General features: G+C 41.9%; 2 protein-coding genes and 2 non-coding genes across 4 annotated transcripts in view; 1 reads left to right on the forward strand and 3 right to left on the reverse strand.

The window, feature by feature from the left end:
* st6gal1 (ST6 beta-galactosamide alpha-2,6-sialyltranferase 1) overlaps nt 1-5,504 on the reverse strand; it is a 19,467-nt gene extending 13,963 nt beyond the window's left edge. The window contains exons 1-2 of the mRNA XM_005725471.1: nt 5,216-5,504; nt 4,596-4,680 (exon numbers count right to left, since the gene is read on the reverse strand). Of these exons, the coding sequence (XP_005725528.1) occupies nt 4,596-4,607 (12 nt within the window). The 5' untranslated portion in view covers nt 4,608-4,680; nt 5,216-5,504. The remainder of the gene's footprint in view (nt 1-4,595; nt 4,681-5,215) is intronic.
* A 1,577-nt stretch (nt 5,505-7,081) lies between these two features.
* trnae-cuc (transfer RNA glutamic acid (anticodon CUC)) lies at nt 7,082-7,153 on the reverse strand. The gene has a single exon. It is a non-coding gene; the product is annotated as a tRNA-Glu (tRNA).
* Nucleotides 7,154-7,553: 400 nt separating this feature from the next.
* On the forward strand, nt 7,554-7,625 carry trnaw-cca (transfer RNA tryptophan (anticodon CCA)). Its single transcript has one exon. It is a non-coding gene; the product is annotated as a tRNA-Trp (tRNA).
* A 1,188-nt stretch (nt 7,626-8,813) lies between these two features.
* On the reverse strand, nt 8,814-17,872 carry ncf1 (neutrophil cytosolic factor 1). The gene is made up of 11 exons (XM_005725472.1): nt 17,763-17,872; nt 17,495-17,575; nt 17,318-17,393; nt 15,227-15,395; nt 15,088-15,146; nt 14,501-14,623; nt 13,083-13,190; nt 12,877-12,994; nt 12,289-12,387; nt 11,440-11,615; nt 8,814-10,024 (listed from the first exon to the last, which is right to left on the reverse strand). The coding sequence occupies exons 1-11, from the start codon at nt 17,832-17,834 to the stop codon at nt 9,861-9,863; spliced, it is 1,245 nt and encodes a 414-aa protein (XP_005725529.1). The 5' UTR covers nt 17,835-17,872; the 3' UTR covers nt 8,814-9,860.
* Nucleotides 17,873-19,273: the final 1,401 nt, after the last annotated feature.

A 19,273-nucleotide genomic window follows, 5' to 3' on the forward strand; every position in this document is an offset into this window, starting at 1 on the left:
CACTGTGGCTCTCTTCCCAATCACATTCCTCCCTCGTCGCCGTGCTTTGGCCAAGTTGAAACCTGCCTCATCCACAAAGATGAAAATGTGGTGTGTTTGCCTGCCTTCAATCTCCATGACTCTCTAACATAAATCCACAAGGCAACATAAGCTGTTACAGTAGTAAATTTGTAAAATTGTCTTTGTGTGCGTTTGGTTTTGTTCAAAAACAGATCTGTATTTTATTCTGATCTTACCTGGACATACTGGTTCCTGAGTTGCTCGACATGTTCAGAGTTCCTCTCAAAAGGCACAGTGTGCAACTGCATCATCACCCACGATAACCTCAGCTTACATTTCTATCCATCTATTCTCCTCCGATGCGATTGGTTCTTGCAGGTTTTTATTAATAAGATAGAAAGGCTTCGATCTACATCTACCCCGTTTCTGTATAATGTCTCATTAACATTTACCTCCTCAACTGCTTTTGACCAGTTTGCGGCTGTATGTCTTAACCAGGTGGAAGATCTTTGCAATAGCATAAAGACATCATCCTGCCCTTCAGATGGAGTCCCGACCCATTTTCTAAAAAAGATTATTAAGGTAGTCGGTCCCGACATTTTAACTATTTTTAATAGTCTCAGCTCTGGAGTGGTACCAGCTGGATACAAGCACGCTGTAGTGCAGCCAGTGCTTAAAAAACGAACCTTGATTCTTCTGTTTCCAAGCTTCCGTTTCTGTCAGAAATTTCAGAAAGGATTGTATTTGAGCAGCTACAATCCTTTCTAAATAGTCATAATATTTTTGAGAAGTTCCAGTTGGGCTTCAAAACCCACCACAGCACAGGAACTGCCCTCCTAAAAATACTTAATATTTTATTAATCACTGACTCAGGAGGCCCAGCTGTGCTCCTGCTCCTAGACTTAACTGCAGCCTTTGATCCTGTTGACCGCAGCATTCTGATCTCCCGTTTGGAGCAATGTGGTATCAAAGGTATCCGCTTGGTTTAGGTCGTACCTCTCCGAGGGGACTTTTTCCGTAAGCCTTGATGATTTTATTTCTTCCCCAGCTCCTTTTACTTGTGGTGTCCCGCAGGGTTCTGTATTAGGCCCAATTCTTTTTTCAATCTACATGTTGCCCCTAGGCCTAATCTTTAGGAAGCATAACATCTACTTTCACTCATATGCCGACGACACCCAGACTTCTCTTCGGTTTAATAGAAACACCTCCACGCCCATGGAATCAAATGTCTTGACAAAGTTAAAACCTGGATGGCCTCAGATTTTCTTACCTTCAATGAGGATAAAACTGAGGTAATTATTTTTGGACCGAGCTGTAATTTCAATGCCCCAGATTTGGACTTATGTAACCTAAAACGTGCTGTTAAAACGCATGTAAAAAACCCGGGGGTTTTCTTGGATAGCAAACTTACATTCGAGAAACAAATTAATTCCGCTGTCCAGCGGCCTTTTTTAAATTAAGGCTCCTATCCAAAGTGAGATTGATAGGTTTGTAGCTTGAACCTATTCGCTGGAACGTTGAAGACAATATAATTACACATCAAGCAAGACACGAAGTAGGCAAAGTTCTTCATGTTTCTCGTGCACGGGAGAGACCGGACAGACGCCGTTCCTTCGTTTGACCCCAGTTGCTCTCGACCGCTCCCCCGTAACACTGCTCTTTTATTGAGGCTACATGAATATGCATAGGTTCATTAACATACGACGTCTACATACACACAAAGAGTACCTTGCCTGTGTGTATGTGTGTGTACTGCTGATCAAAGGGTCCTATAACATTAAAGCACACAAGCAAACATCCTTGGTCAGGAAGAGGGTAGTCACCCCCTCACCCTAAATGGTTCACCCTAGATAACACGGTGAGGAAGTCCTTCGGTTCATCTAAACAAAAAGCACTTAGACTAGAACAGACGTAGCTACGTTAATCCTACCATAAAACAATAAAAAGGTACGACCTCTCTCGTGCTCCCAGAGTGCTCTCTAATGCACACAAAGTTTGCAGACTATCACTACACAATTGATTATACACCTCTAAGCATATATGGTTAAATATTTCTAAGCATAAATGACAATCAACAATACAAAACCTAACATTGATCTTTTTTATCTTTTAGAAACTTGAAACGAGCAATTCATGCGTTTGTTTTATCTCAGCTGGATCACTGCGGTTCACTATATGTGGGTGTCAGTCAGTCCAGCTCGGCCCGGCTCCAACTTGCTGCAGCTCGCAAGAAACACCAACATATTACTCCATGCTTGCTTCCCTTCATTGGCTTCCAGTGCGTTTTAGAATTTAATTCAAAATCTTACTTTTGACTAATAAAGTGCTAATTGGCCGGGCACCGGACTATTTGTCTGACCTATTGCAGCTGTATACGCCGTCTAGAGCCCTTCGATCAAGCGATCACCTGCTCCTCACCGTACGTAAGTCTAGGATGGGTCGTAGAGGAGATCGGGCATTTGTGGTTGTGGCACCGAAAATGTGGAACGATCTACCGCTCCACATTAGAAAGGCCCGACTGTCACTCTTTTTATTTAATTATTATTATTATTATTAATTATTATTTTATTATTATTTATCGCATCTTAAAACATATTTTTTTACTCTGGCTTTTGAAACTCCATGTTCTTTTATCCTAATTTTCTTTTAATTTTCTTACCTGTCGTTGTTTAACTGTCACTCTGTGCAGCACTTTGGTCAGCTCCCTGTTGTCATTAAACGTGCTTTATAAATAAATACATAAATGAAATCTGGACAGGTCGGCAGCCGGTGGCAGCGCTAACACGTGACAGTTCATTGGTAACTGAATCAGGTGTGAATATGGTTGCCTGTCTCTGCGTCAGCCCTCTCTGTCCGTCCACACTGAGATGGAAAACGCAGCGTTTTGAAAACGCTTTCATTTGAAGACGGTGCTTTCACGTCGCAGTGTGGACAGCGAAAACGGAGACTTTCGAAAACGATGACACGTGTTAGTCATATGATGCAGTCATGTGACCAATTAAACTACGACAGCGGAGGGCAGCAGTTGCTGTGTTCGCTCTCAGCTCTGACAGCCCGATTAAAGGTTAATATCAGTCTGTACGTGCTACAGATCAAACTCTTTGATTCTCACTCGCTTTTGCGTTTCATGTGCAGGACTGGAACGTCAGCGTTTTCAGCCGTGTGGACGCCGAGCGCTTTCAGACGAAAACACCGTTTTAAATCTATCCGGGTTAGTGTGGACGCAGCCTTTGCCTGCGCTCACACTTTGTTTCAACACGTTCACTTCAAATTATGAAGCGTGTCTTCAGTGCGAGCCGCTCGGCGAGAAACAGCCTTCATTCACTCGCACTTAGAAATCAAGCTGGAGGTGTCAGCGCCACAGCAGTGGGTGCTTTCCCACAAACGCTCTTATTGTGGAATAATTTGGTGATAATAATCTGATGATTTTCCTTATTTGCTCATTTTAGGTTTTATTAAATAAAAAGTTTTTAGCATCTGAGGCGTTTTGCATCCGAGCGGCTTCGTCCATCTGCAGGTCACCAGCTTATCCAGCCTCCAACATGATCCCGTGAACGGAGGCAGCATCAGTTTAGTGCTGCTGACTGCAAACAGATGTTGTGACAGGGCATCTGATTAAAGATGTTAAGACAAATCCCCCCCACACACACACACATGCATCTTTGAGAAGATACTCACTCTGCAGCTGAAACGGCTCTTTAAAGACGCCAGGAAGTGAAGACTGACACAAAATGGCCTCTTCTCTCTTCACGAGATCACAAAATCAAGCTGCTCCTCACACAGAGAGCAGAATCGTGTGTGTGTGTCATGCAAGGAGATATGAACACATAAACTACCCGTGATTAAAAAGGCCGGCGTGTGCGTGTTTTAATCCGTCCGCTGAGGGAGGTTGGCAGCGGCGTCACAGCGCACAGCAGCTGATTGGTCGGCTGCAGTGGGACATTTACGCCTCAGATCACATCTCCTGAAATCCTCACTGAACACAGGCGCAGCAGTTTAACGCAGCACTCACTGGTTTGACTCTAAATGAGCAAAATCCTCACACGTTCCCGGCTGGTTGGAAACAGGGTGCACGGTGAAATCTGGCCTTTTTAAATTAATTATTTGAGCTTCATTAGTACGACAGATCTCCAATGAAACTTGAAGGGCATAGATCAAGGTCTTAATTCTGGGCCCATCTTCACGTACTTCTACAGTCATAGTTTGAAGGTTACTGAGAGGCCTGCCGGGGAACTTCTGTGCAGTTTGACGGTCGATGGATCGATCCTGCAGACGCACAAACGGTTTTACTTTGTGAACAAACACCTCGCTGCTGCGCTGCATCCTGTTTACTATAACAGCTGCTGTGCCACCCCTGTGATGTTTGTACTGATACTCAGCGCAGCTGAAGCTGTGTGAATGAAACTCGACACCCACAGCATCTGCTGCTGGTACTACTGCTGACTCTGTGAGTCAGCTTCATCACAAAGCACACGTTTCTGAGCGCAGAGAGGCTGAGATTTCACACACAGGCTCAGAGAGGACGCATTTATATCGCTCGGAGGATTCAGAGCAAACACTGCAGATGACCTGAGAGGGCGAAGTGAGCACATTACCTTGTAGGCCATGGCTCGTCTTAGTGCGTTGATCGTATTGATGGTTTGAAACAGGATGCTGCTTTCAGCGCTCACCTCATTGCCTCTGTGGAAAGGAATATATCCAGTAAACACAGGGTTCATACACATCCAGTCCACTCTTTCTTTCACAGTTTATCTAAAATAAACTCTTAATGAAGGAAACTGGAGCAAACGTGTTAGAACAAAAAATAAAATGTTAAGCTGCAGTCTAGTTTAGTAAAGACTCATAATAAACGTGTCAGCCTGTGTTTTTATGACAGCTTCCTGATAAATGTGCAGCACGTTGCTTTGTTCTGTTATCACTGCTGCATTAATGCACTGTGGACTAAAAGGCCTCAGGAGCACTTTTACTGTCTGCTTCACTCACGGTGGCACCAGGACAGACACATGATGCTGCTGTTGGACAGCAAGATCAGAGTAATGGAAGAAAGGAGGACATTTAAAAACGGGTGAAAAATAACAGGTTCAATGATGATGCTGCACAGTAGATACAGAGCACAAGATTATTAATGACTGACACGAATAAAGTAAATACAGTAGCACATGCCGGGCATTGGCTCGGCACAGACACATCAACAGAGAGAGATGTCTGAGGTGACCTGCATAGGTGATGCTCCTCCGCTCGCCTCCTGCCTCTGATTTGTGGACGCTAAGGCTCCGAGCAGCTTGTTGTTCCCGCCGCCATGTTTCCGGTGATTCGCGGTCCTGCTGTCCGTCCGTCCGGTCCGAGGCCGGTGTCCGCATGCATGAGCGGAGGCCGGGAGCGGTGAGTCCTCCTCTCTCGTTTTAGCCCCTCTCTTTTCTACTGTCTTTCTCTGTGACGGTCACCATGCAGGCTGCTCCTGCTGCTGCATCGAGCAACAAGCTAGCACTGACACGACCGGCGCATTTCCGGTGAGATTTTCAAACATAAATAATACATTTAAGTAAATTAGTATGGAAGTTATAGAGCACCTTTTTAGATTTTCACAGAAATAATTTAGAAATAAATAAATAAAAGAATATTGCACGTTTAGTAGAACATACATAAAATTGCGGAAAGAAACATAATCTTAAAATTAACTGTGAGACAGTTTGAAGAAGAGATTTACCAGTTTAACAGATTTAGAGAAGTGAGAGAAGATGTACATGACAATACCTTGCTTTTCTTTTTGTCACACTTTTTAAGATCATTACATACATTTTAATATATTTAACACAAAGCTAATCCAAGTAAAAACAAATTCGATTTATGTTTTTCTTTATTAAGAGGAAAAATCCAGCCAAGCTTTGTTAAAAGTAATTTTATTGCATTTTTTTGATGATCTGAAACATGTAAGTGAGAGAGATATGTCAAACACTAAGAAATCAATGAGACGTTAATATATTTTCACTTTGTCCCCCTTCAGCATGATGAATGACAATATCTGAAGCTGGTTCTGCAGTTATGGCAGTTATGGCACAGGGAAGCTCTTCTTCCCCGTGCTTGCCAAGTGCTGCTTTAAGGGATCATCTGATCATTGTGGTTTTCTCTGTCTGGTGCTGTGGGGTCTTTACTTTAACTGTACTTTGATCTTGCCTTGGGATGGCTGCTGTATAAATGAAACATCTTCTTCAGTCACTGGTGTCACATGCATACCTAAACATTAGTATTGTAGGTCATAACGTTCCTCTCCCACAGTGCTGGGATTATAGCTGGACCTCAAGGGTCCAGGCTCCCCAATAAATCACTGTCCCCCTTTAAGCTGAATTCTGCTGATATACAACTGATAACAAAAATATCACCAATAATCACTGAGGAGGACACTGATGAGCCCGGGTGACCATATTTTGATTTCCATAAAGGACACTTGGACCGGTTGTTAAGAACTTTAAAAATACTGTTTGCTTCAAGAAAACGTTAACATATTTAGACGATGCCTTCTCTGTGTGGTTAATGAATTATGAAATAAAAAATGTCTTTATATGCTTTTACAAGTCAACAAGTGCAAAAGAAGAGGACGGTTGGTCACCCTAGCCTGTGCAGACAATTTGCTTCTGCAATCTAAGATAGATATTTTTACACTTTTATTGCTGCTGTTATACAATTTTAGTTATTGATTCGTTGATTTTTGTGAATACCAGAGTGACATAATTGGTTACCCATCCAATGCATATGGTGTCCTGCTGACCCTGCTCCTCTGACAGGTGAGAGACGTTTCTAATGTGAAACTGCGTTTTTATTTTGAAGGGAAGTTTTAATCACCTGACTTCCTCTTCTCGCTTTATTAATTCTGAATGACTTGTCGTGCCCTTATGCAGCAAGCCAGAACACGCAATCTCTCTGCAGGGAACATTAAGATGCACCAAAGATACAACAGCCTGAGAGTATCTTTGCTTTAGTGAATCTTGTGCTGTGCATACTGACATAAATAACTAAAGAATCACTTTTCATTTAAAAAAAGTTTGTAAATTCATGTAATTAAAGCAATATTATAAAACAGATGTTCCCTGACCGGGAATCGAACCCGGGCCGCGGCGGTGAGAGCGCCGAATCCTAACCACTAGACCACCAGGGACAGATATCAGGCAAGTGTCACCAGGTCGATTCATAGTACAGTACATATACGTTATATGAGATGGTTATGTGCAGTAGCTAATATTAATCAACGAGCAGAAGAACTGTTCATTGTCTGTTATATCGGTACAGTGACGGCGACACAAAGCTAACCAACCCCCTTCACTTTTAACTACTTTAGAGCCCTGCTTTTTAAGCGTCGCTTAGCCGTTAGCCCTTGGCTAGCGGCTTTCGCGAGCTTTACCTTGCAGAACGACAGCGACGCGACATATGTCGCTTTTGTTCCGTGATGCTACAAATGACGGTAGCACATGTCTTTTACTGTGATATAAATTCTTAAAAAAGACTTTAGCATGAATGGTGCTTATTCATATGACCATATACCCACTGCTTGCACACAAGACCTCGTGGCGCAACGGTAGCGCGTCTGACTCCAGATCAGAAGGTTGCGTGTTCAAATCACGTCGGGGTCATCCTGTTTTTTTAAATTTCTTTTCCATCAAAATTGTTAATTATTTTGGTTTTATCGAACAAACTCAAAGTGAAACAGTCACTAATTATGCGAATACGTAATGATGGCAGTATGTGTGGTGGACTTGTGTGACATGTATATAGTTATACCTATATAACTATATACACTATATATAGATAGAATTGTTGAATTGTTTTGAATTTGCATTGTTTATATTGTCTACTTTATTACTTAATGTTTTCTTTATTTTAACCTTTGTGTACAGCACTTTGTGACTGCCTGTCTACGAAAAGCACTTGATAAATAAACCTTACCTTACCTTATCTGCACTGAACATATATTTTAACTTCCACGTAGAGTCTTAAGGACATGGTTTATTAAGGTGGTACAGTAACAGGGCAGTTAATGTAAGGAGAGAATTTCTCCTGAATAACTCACTCTCCAGATCCGGTAACTAACCTCTCTCAATACACACTCAATGTCTTTCATGCAACACATCCAAAACAGTAACATTGTAACAGAGATCCTGAGCACATCACAATAAGATATCATACAATATAATTACTCTCACACACACACACACTTTAATGTATGTAACCCATGTAGTTATAAGATTGTATATTATAAGATTATGCCACTTTCTGTGTAAGATTTAATAATTAGGATTTATGTGCGATATTTTACCGTGTCATGACCTATTGTGAAAAGCCAAAGCCAAAAGCGTAGCCAGTCCTGACTGGCCTCTGGCCAGGACCTTGGCTGCTACCTGAGCCTGCAGCTGTGTTTGGCTGGAGGACGGGTGGGAAAGTTACGCTGCAGCAGGGGGCGGGGATACCGGTCCCCATATATTAGAGGACCAGAGGCGTCCGTCTCTGTGTTGCTCTGCTGTCTGTGCTTAAGGCTGTACACCTCGGGGGTTTGCTTTGCTTGCTTTCTGCTATGTTATCTTGCTATACCTTGTATGTATTTTCTTGCTGTTCATATGATTCGGTGTATTAAACTCTGTTCCAAGAATTCTGGAATTTTTCCAGAGCATCTGTTTGAGTACCTTGATTTTAACTGGATCTAAAAAAGTTGGATCTCCACATCGTTGGTGGGAGAAGGTATCAGGATGGCTTTAAAATTTGCAACCACAGATGACTGAATCACCAAAACTTACATAAAGTGTTTCATGTACATAAAACACATGTGCTGTGCAATGGCCTTTATTTTCTAATAAAAGTAAATTACCCAGTGAACACCTCGAACTGTTTTTTATAGTTAATAAAGCAATTTACAAAAAAATAGAGGTATGACAGTCAGAGTTGCGTAACATGTACACTTTAAATAGGACAACAAGCAAATAAAAAGGTGAGGTGATGCTCCACAAATGCAGGTATTTACTTATTCCGAAACCATTTTTTTGTGCTGATATTTGGCATAAATTAAAAATAAGCTTACAAATTACAACAAAACAAAGCATTTTTACCCCCAGATAACTAATAAAAATGTGCCAAAGACACGGTTATTCTTTTATCACCAAAGTTCCAAATTTACATGTTAATGGTGCAGGTGGGTCAGAGTTTCAATACTGCTTATAATCATAATAAAATTTAATGGCGTTATCTTTGAGATTAACATCTACAGCAGACAACCTGCTATTCAGACCTGTTTGTGAGGGGCAGCCAATCAGAAGAAAGCTGGCTTAAAAGAGGAGGAGCTAAAACAGCTTATGTTAGACAGAGGAGTAACTTAGGAGCTGCGCTCAAGCCCAGTGTAAGACAAACAGGCATTATTTTGGACTCGAATCATACAAAGCTGCTCTGGTAGTCCAAAGATATAAAACATGGAGTCTTTAAAAGAGAAAGCTCTGAAACAAAATGTACTGCTGCCTAAAGTCAAACCACGTAACTTTACACTTGTCATTTACTCTGACCGTCCATCTGCTAGAAAATATGGATTATTACGCCACTGAAAACAATTCCAGAAAAACACGTTTCGTCCTAAGAAGTGAGGAAATGTTTGAAAGGCTGAATTAAAGACGTGTTCACAAACCAATGAATAACTTACTGACACGTGGCTGCTTTTTGGTCTTTCCATGCGTTTGATGGCAGTTAGAAAATTATAGTACATTTCCAGCCCTTTTATCCACACCTTGTAATATATCTAAAAACTCAAAACATGAAGGTCTTCTAAAACTAGGACTCTTGTTAACAAAACGGCTCTGTAAGGATTGCTCCGTCAAATCTTTTTTGTGCTAGCTTGAGGAGCTGGACGGTGACTTGTGGATGCTGACTTTCTTGCAGGTGTTGTCGGTGCAGCGCTCCAAGATGAGCTCTGGGCTGGGTCGGGGAGGGATGACCGGCGCCTCCTTCTTTAGCTCGCTCTCCGAGCTCGTGCCGGACATCTCGGGAATGTTATCTGTGAGTCAGAAACAGCAACACGAGCAGGTCAGCCCGGGGTTCGAGGAATAACATTAAAGACCAAGTTCACACTAACTGAAACAGAAGTGTCACCAGTTGTTTGGTTTTAATGGTCTGGTTGAGACTCCTGTCCAGAGGTGGCACAACTTTATCAGAGACATTCTGTAGTTAAGTAGAAGTACAGATACTAGTGTTAAAAAATACTCCAGTAACAGCTGAAGGACGTCACTTTGTTTCGCAGCATGTTTCATAATATAACTCGTCTCAAATGTGTTAAAGCAAACAAGCCTGTTTCAAAAATGTAGGGAAGAAAAGTAAGAAATAGTCGGAAGACAAACTACTCAAGTAAAGTGCAGATACCTGAAAATTCTACTTAAGTACAGTAACATATGTATTTGTACTTCATTACTTTCCACCTCTGCTCCTGTCAAATATCGTCCTAATTCCGAATTTGTATCACAAGAACTGTTCATTAATGTATTCCCAAGACTCTTAACACGATGTTTAACCACCACAAACATGTACTCAACCTTCGCCCTGAATTCAAGTCTACCTTTAAACCCTAAAACAAGCTTCCAATCCCCAAACAGGCCTTTGAAGGAACCAAAACGCTCTAAGGTTTACTCTGATGGTTCTAATAAAGATAGCTGGACATCTCAGTGGATCGTTGGCCTCCTCCTGGGACTAAAATGTTCCAGTATTATGAAGTAAGTTTGAATCCATATTCAACCTGTCAAAGACTTTTATGCCTTTTGACCTTCCTCATGCAATCGTATGTCTGGGCTTGGTGTTGGTAAAAGGTCTCTCTGTGGCTGAGATCTGTACATGGTTTTTATGAAGTTTTACCCATTTAATTCCCTTCATTCTTATTGGCTGAGGACTGTCTAGTTAGCGCTCTCTGTTGCGCATCTAACTCGGTTGTAACAAACCAACCATTTTGTTGCAAAATGGGATTACGAGGAAGTCAAAAATCCTCTCAGTTTGGCTCTGATGTGTTTTTATACATCAAATTACCTGCAAGTGATGCAAAGGAGCACAGACTGATGTCCTGTTAGAGAAAATTACAAATATGTGGAGATTTCCAGTGTGTGTGAACATCTTTAGTTCGATTTCCATCATGTGGAGCTTGCAGATCGCGTACGGTTTCCCACATACATCCCCCTGTATCAGTTTCAGCCATGCCTCAAAAGCTTCCTGTTTGCAGTAGCATATTTGCTTTGACACCTCTAAAATGAACGAACTGAAAAACAATTAATTTAACAAAAGAAAGAACAAACAAAAAAACCTTTTAGCATTTTTTCAAAGACTTTAAAAGAGTAGATGTTCAAACATGTGAATACTGCTAAATGTATTTTTTATTTACTTCAGAGATTTTAAGACTTTTTAAGACAGTGGTGGACACGTGGTCATTACCCTGGTTCTTCCTCTCCTTCAGCGGGGACTTTGCTGCATTCTTGGAGTTCCTCTGTGGTTCGCTGAGCCGGCTGCCTTTCTGCTGGAAGTAGCGGCGGCTGTTCCGGCGGTAGGTTTCCTGGCTGAGCCGCTGGCGAGACTTGTTATGAATGCTCTTGGCATTTCTGATGGTCGATCTGAGGGAGATAAAGGACAGGTGGTGGGTTTGTTAAGTGTTTGGAACAGCTGCAAGCTGCAAAAAAGGTGAGGTGATAGACTTTGTTTCTTCTTGGGTGGAAAACAGTTTGCAAAAGTTTAGTATTAAATCTGAGGCTCTTGGAAGATTTCTTCCCCTGTAACTGGTCCTTTGACTCAAAAGGTTCAACATCCCCTGGATTAATGTATCCCGTATTTTAGCATTTATCCAACCTGTATCCATCGCTGAGATCAAATATTTAACCTGAATCCCTCAATCCTCAGTGTTTTAACCCAACTCATAATGGGCATCTGGGGGTAACTGAAGGTGACATAACCTGCAAATTGTAATTACACAAAATTGGTAATATTATCTGTTTTTATTACATAGCTGCTGATTTCCTGTCAGCTGTGGAAGATTAAAAAGCAGAAAAATGACCCAGACACCCAAAAATAACTCCTGCAGAGCATTTCCTGGAATTTCTAATTCTATGAGCACATAAGCGGACCATAAAGCAACAAGGAGAAATGAAATCACATCCTGAGGGTTTTTTCACAACTCACTTCCCTTTAATCTGATGTTACACAGTAAAATGCCAGTATGAGAATGGAGGAGGCACTGCAGACCTGGCAACAGAAACCAGCTCATTATGTATTTTAAGATGAGGCACAGACCTGCGAGGTGGTGGCTTCTGCCCACCCGGGTTCAATCTCTCTCTCTTTCCGGCCTTCGACAGGAACAAAGAGGGGAAATATCCAGTCTCGTCTCCTTTCCTGTACAAAACAGCCGTTTAAGAGGAAAAAAAGGTTCAATGAACTTTACAAATGTGGAATTAGTCTCAAACAACAGCTTTTCTTTAACTTTATAACCCTACAGTGCAGCATGTCTGAGAAATACACATTAGGCAACCTGCTTTCTGAGTTGAGCTGAGTGTATAAAAATATATTTTTTATAAACTGTCTGTGCAGTCTGTATGGTGTCATACAGAAAGGGGATATCCCTCATATGTTCATCTCAGGTACACAGCTATGGCTGTAGGCTGTCTTTTTAGGAGGACAAGCTCCAGCTTCTTATACCAAGACCAAGTCTTGGTATAAGAAGCTGGAGCTGGAAACAAGCAGAGTGGTTCCATGTTAAAAACTGAGACCGGTGTCGAAGTACAAAAACTCTCTGAATCTGTGTTTTTTATGAATGCAGAGTCTGTGAGATCAAGCGTCTGTTAAATGTACTGAAGGGGCTCTGAAGTGAAGGACTCGTCGTACCTTACGACCCACCACCCGTCCAGTAGCTTGTGGATGACCTCTACAGTTTCACCGACCTCCAAAGAAATCTCGTCGTCCTGCTCCGCCTTGTAGGCCTGGATGGTGATGTGCTCGTCTCCTGCAGTGACACACAGCATTTTATATGAACGTGTGCCTAAAAGAAAGAGTGCCACAACCCACGGCGGATTAAAACCAGAGCTTCTTGCCTTCGTAGTTGGGTTCAACGTCCTCGGCCTCGTCCGGTCCATCCAGAGGCTCCAGGTATGACGCGGGAATCCAGCCTCGCTTTGACTCATACTGGCAGAACCACCAACCTGATCACAGCAGGAACATCAAGCGTCACTCAGTAAGGCTTGAAATTCGAGACCAACATAAATTATTCAGCTAAGTGTTTACTGAGGTCAGCGTTAAAGTGAGAAGATGGGTTGTTTTCTATTGGCTTAAAAATAAACCCCCCGGTGGCCATGAGAAAGAATGCACATTCAAGACGCTTCTGCACTGGCTTCACCTTTCAGACCTTCTTTTATATACGGTGTGTGATACTGTGACTGGAAATACTGCAGATTCTGGACCAAAGTGGCATAATTTAGAAGTAGGAAACAAGAGCTGAAGTAAAAGTCAGAGTGGTAAAGGTGGTATTTAGATGTCTGTGTAGGTTTTCAGTCATCCGGGTCAGGCTGAGGAGCTTGGACTTCCTTATGTTTCCTGAGGATGTTTCGTCGCTCATCCAAGTGACTTTTCTCCCACTGAAAACGTTACGTCCAGATATACAGAATCAACCTTTTGGGATTTACTTACCTGGATGATTCAGCATGCATCAAGACAGATCACATAAAACTCTACTTAAACCAATTCGAGGCACAATCAGAGCAAACACTTGTTTTCCTTCTGCATCTGCAAGCTACGTTGCAACCTCTCCTCCACCCCAGCTCCTCTTTTTCAGGCAGTGTCACCATAAAACTTGACTAACTGTGCCGTAACACCAACTTCCTGTTTCTTTAGAATTTATCATCACTGAATAGTAAATCAACAACAACAAAAAACATTCAGAGTATTTGTATCTTTTCATTTTCCCTAACATAGGGATTTCAAATCTGTACCTTTATTATAAACTCTGTACTATGCTGTTTTACGTTTTGTCTTTTTTACCTGCAGACATGTTTGATTATTGTTGTTTTTCTTTTTACTGAAGTTAAGAAAGAATGTGGGTAACTAATGTATGCGTAATCCCAGTGAGTCAAAAGCTTTCCTCTAATATCAGCTCATCGCACTGACTTCTTTATATGGTCGTTTACTGCAGAGACAGCACGACCAGGAAATGATGGACGTGCTGCTCATAAGAAGTGCCCTTTGGTAGGCTTCCTTTTAAAGAAGAATCAGAAGAAACATGCAAAGTTTTGGCAGGCCAGAACTAAAATGTATATAAAAACCAGATGTGTGGTAAAAATCACTAGTCACTCGAGAGGTGGGGCTAGCAAACCAAATAGCAGGTCTTAATTTTCACCTGATGTGGTTTATAGAAAAAACAAAACAATCACTGGTAAATAAAATGTTCAGGGAAAAGACGAAGGCTCTAAAATTCAGAATAACAAATAAACTCTAAAAGATTCAGTTGTTTTATCACCGTTCTCATTTTTCTCCACGATTTCCACCAGGTCACCGGTGTGCAGAGTGATCTCATACTTGGTCGACTTTTCGAAGTCCGCAATCACTCTGTAGGTGTCCAAGATGATGGGGGCGGAAATCTCTGAGAAGTCAAACACAAGAATCTGTTTTAGTCTCATTAAAAAGACCTGCAACATCTGGATGATGATGTCTTCCAGTTTCTGAACATGTGCCCAGTAACCGTGTGGCCAAAACAAATCACACCCAACTTTTGTTTTTATTAAAACATTTGATCAAAGAGCTCACAGTCTGTTTAGAAACAGAGTTATGAAGGACAATCTTGAGGTGGGATCAGGAAATAGACACGTTGGTCTCTCCAAGTTTCTTTGCAGCCCACCTTTTCCTCAGCTCCTCCCTTTCAGGGTCTCTGATCTAATCAGTGTCACATCTTTTGTCTGCTCTGTCTTGTGCTTTCCTTCACCTTTTAGAAGGACATGGCTGCCATCACACCAAATATAACTGCTGCTTCTGACCATAGTGGTCCTGAATGAATTACAGAATGTAACACGTGAATAATAGAAGGCTGTGAGTGTGAGTGAGTCTTACCGGACGCCACGTCTCGAGCCTGGTCTCTGGACACCAAAAAGGTCTCGGCTCTTTTCAGTCTGAGGAGGAAAGGGTCATTTATACATCGTTCTATGTTTAACTGCCGTAACGTAAACAGAGACGTGCGTGATGTACTGACGTGTTTGGGGCAGGCGGGTTTTCATCCTCTGGTCGGACCTTGAAGAAGCTGGAGAGGTGTTTGCAGCGGGAGATGTGAGGCGGCAGGCTGATGACCTTTTGGCAGTACTCAGCCAGGGTGCTCTTTGTGGTTTCTCTTGACTTCTCGCTTTCCCATAACCACCGAGGAGCTGAGGACAGAAACACAGTCTGTGTCTTTGGGGTAATGTTTTCTATAACAACAGGAAACTGTTGTTCAAAGATACATGTTAGGTCCTCTTTTATGCTCAGTAAATGCTACCAACTTTTCACTGCTAAACTGATGACACTCAATTTTCTGCACCTGCAATAACTGAGGAAGAGCTTCCTGTTTGGATGATCTACAGTCAGTGTAAAAGATGCAGAGCCTGTGGCTGCAAAGAGACATCCAGCCTTGGCCTCAGTCAATGCTTTCTGTAGCAGAGATGTCATCCATCCATCCGTGCAGGGCTACTGAACTATAAAATGTCACCCCCCATGCTGCTTAATGCCGCATTAAGCAGACAGATGGGTTTTTCCACCCATCTGTCTGAATTAGATGGGTGGAAAAACATGAGTGGTTGGATGGATGCTACGAGATGTGCCAAGTTGTCAGCTATCTTTAGGAATCGCCTTCTTAGTGCAAAAATACTATATTATACACTGTTAAAAAAAACATCGTAAAACAACGGTAATATTCCGGCAGCCGAGGCGCCAAAATACGACCGTGAAATAACAGAAAATAACTGTCCCATAAAAATACGGTTATTTCCAGTAATGAAAATAGAATTAGATGCACTAGTTTGACATGGGATTCTTCCTTTTTGTCAAGTGCTTTTAGACATTAAATTAGGAACATTTTTACGCTATCAAACAATGAAATTACCTATAAACAAGGTCACTGAATGTGGAAATATGAATCATAATACGAAAATGTACAGAAATATACAGTTAACAGTTGGTTTAAGTAATAATTGATTACTCGGAGATCTCGCAAAAGTCCGTCTTAATTTTTTTCCTCCCATGTCCCCTGCGGGGCTCCGTAATATTACACTATTGACCTGTGTTATCTTCTTGAATTTTTCATACATTCGACTAAAGAAACGGGAACAGACGATGTGTTTGGAGACAGACTGCTGGTCCCTAAAGAACCTATTTAAAATTGGTTCTTTGCCAATTTTTGTGGACACACATCAGTGGTTTATTTGAGTAAGGTGCAGTTTTATGCTTTAATGAACTTGACTGAAACTGAGTAAGAAAGCAGCCAATGTTCAAAATGTTGAAAGATCTTCAGAAAACCTGGAGAATGGCTTTAAACTACAAGAAGGTTTGGCTGTTTGGAAGCAAACGAAACATTTGCACTGTAAAAAAGACTCCCCTACTTTTGCATCTCAAACATAATATATTTACAAGATATATTTAAATATATTTATACAGATGCAGTTTTGTCTTGTCCTTCACGTCGCAACAGCTGTTTTGTAATGAAAGTTTCCTAAGAGGGCTGTGTAAGGTGGCAGTTCTGTTTTCTTTGAAGAGGAACAGAAAATGACAGTGAAAACGAGGACTCGCACATTTCTGTTTAAAATGAAAGGATCCAAACTTCCAAAAATCAGACAGGAAATGCCCTAAAATGTCTAAAAGTCTGCACGTCTCACAGCTGCTGTCTTTGCACGCTGTGACCAAAGTAACCTGTGTGTTGTGTCACCAGTGCAACGCGCTGCTCTGACTCGTGTTGCCATATATTCTTCGGAGAATTAATCACAGTTCTCCCACTTCTTCTTTTTCGTAACGTATTTTTTCTCCTGTATTTAAATTTGACTGTAACTGCTGCTCAAGAGCTGCATTTTGACACCGGCTGATTTCAGCTGTGTTGCGTTTGGGGGAAAAGCAGAAGTGAGCCCGGCCGCAAGAGGCTGATAATCACAGGTGCTTCCTGAAAGCGGAGGGGTTTTACACAGAAAAGATACGACTGGAAATGATTCTTTTAATACTACTCCGTGGTTTCATATGATTACCTGCTGAGGTGTTGATTTTGACCTCTGCAGTGTTACATATAAATAACTTACCTACAGTAGGAGAGCTTCCTCTTTCTTACCTGGCAATGAGGGGATGATTCTGTCTCTCTTTTCTATTTGACCGGACTCGATGGGAAACATGTCCTTCAAAGATTTCTGTGATGAAAACAAAATATTTTTGGGCTCTGACGACTGAACTTTATTTTGTCCAAACGTTACTGAGCAGAGCCTTTATTTCGTGGTGCAGATGGACTTACGTGGAAAGTGTGGATTTCAGGATACGTCCTGTAGATGAGCTTCTCTGAGAGGTCGCTCCATTTCACCATCAGCATGTACACCTGCACACATTTAAACGGCATTTAAAGGCACAAACAGAGGAGCTACTTTCACAGTTCATCAGACGTTTAAAGATTCTCGACCCTCAGAATTGAACTTGGTGCTGTTGGTGATGTTAAAAAAGATTCTACACTCGGTTTTTTTTTTAGGATTTTTTAGGGCAGCAGAATAAGATGTTTGCAGCCTTACGTAGTGCTGACTCGGGAAGAAGCGCTTCTCGTAGCCCAGCAGCTCCAAGTGCCTGACGTAGATGTTCTCCATGCTGAGAAGCAACACACCAGCGGAGTCCAACTGAGCTGAAAGACAACAGACGCGAAGCTTTTATACTGTGTGTGTGCACGGCAAGGCTTACTTCCTCTTTGTGAACATTTCAACAATCAGAAAGAAGGAAATTCTGCTGCTTTCACTTCTCAACTGTAATATAATTTTTATGATAATAATTAAGAATAACGCCTGTGTTTGTTATGCTTACAAAACTAAAACAGAGTACAAGTGCTTTCAGATTTACTAACGCTGGATGAATTATTGTAAAAGCTGAAGGAGTCACGCTCCAACCTTTTTTGAAGAAATGCTGAAAGTTTCCCTCGTTTGTTTTTCACAACCTTCCAGAAAGGGAAACACAAACTCCAGCAGCTGATTGTGTGGGCTTTCAGGGGGGCTTTCAGATGAACTTGTGACATGCCAGAGCTCTTGCAACAGGACAGGAGGAACTACCACAAATCCGAAAGAAACACAAACAAACACACATGGGTGAAGTCACGTACTGAGAGGCACGTGGGTCTGCTTTGCCCACGCTTTTCTGTTTACAGTGAGAAGGTAATAAGTGACGGTGAGATAAATTTAGATGAATGAGATCATTTTCAGGCTGTTTCATCAGTAATGGGGGTCATATTTGGAAAAGGCTGATGTCGCTGCTCCATGTGACACATCCTCAGTCACATTGCTGTCGCTCAGATCAGGCAGGACCAACATCTGAGGCTGAATCAGCTACACACGGTATGTTTCTGTGGCTTCGCCTACCCTAACACTGGGGGTCACACAAAGTTGAACCAAGGTGAAAGAGGTGGTTTTGTCAGCATCTGATCAATCAGTTATTGATAAGTGTGCTGGCAGCCGAGCGGGAGATTTCACAGAGGAAGACCAGAATACACTGTGGGAGAATCTGATTATTACCTTTATGTAAACATTAAATTAATGTGTTCATTTTTGTTTCTCCCCTCGGTGTGGTTTAATACTCTGAGAATAAAGAATAAATATAAAACGGTGTATAAGAATCTATATTCAACACAGCCCGGCAAATACGTCTGTGAAGGTTCTCAGTCATCCAGGTCATCGTAGTCAAAGGAGCTTGTAAAGAAAAGCGTCTGGACTTCTTTAAGTTACTTGAAGACGTTTCACCTCTCATCAGAGAAGCTTCTTCAGTTCTAAGGTCAAATGATGCAGATGGACTCAGCAGTCCATCTGCATCTAAAGGATAAAGGACACTCTTTCGAGGATGCCAATGTTCACATTTTGGACGGAGAGGACAGATGGTTTGAAAGAGGAGTTAAAGAAGCATCTATGTCTATCTCCTTTGTCCCACACGCCATCAGACTGCTTAACTCCTCTCTGGAGGGGAGAGGGAGGGGAAACAGGAGGACAAAGGAGGGGGGAACAACTAAGCTGTAGTGCCTCTTCACCTCACTGTGCAATACTTTTGT

This window comes from Pundamilia nyererei, unplaced genomic scaffold (assembly GCF_000239375.1).
Source record: "Pundamilia nyererei isolate P.nyererei 1_Seehausen unplaced genomic scaffold, PunNye1.0 scaffold00015, whole genome shotgun sequence".
In the NCBI taxonomy this organism is placed as follows: Eukaryota; Metazoa; Chordata; class Actinopteri; order Cichliformes; family Cichlidae; genus Pundamilia; species Pundamilia nyererei.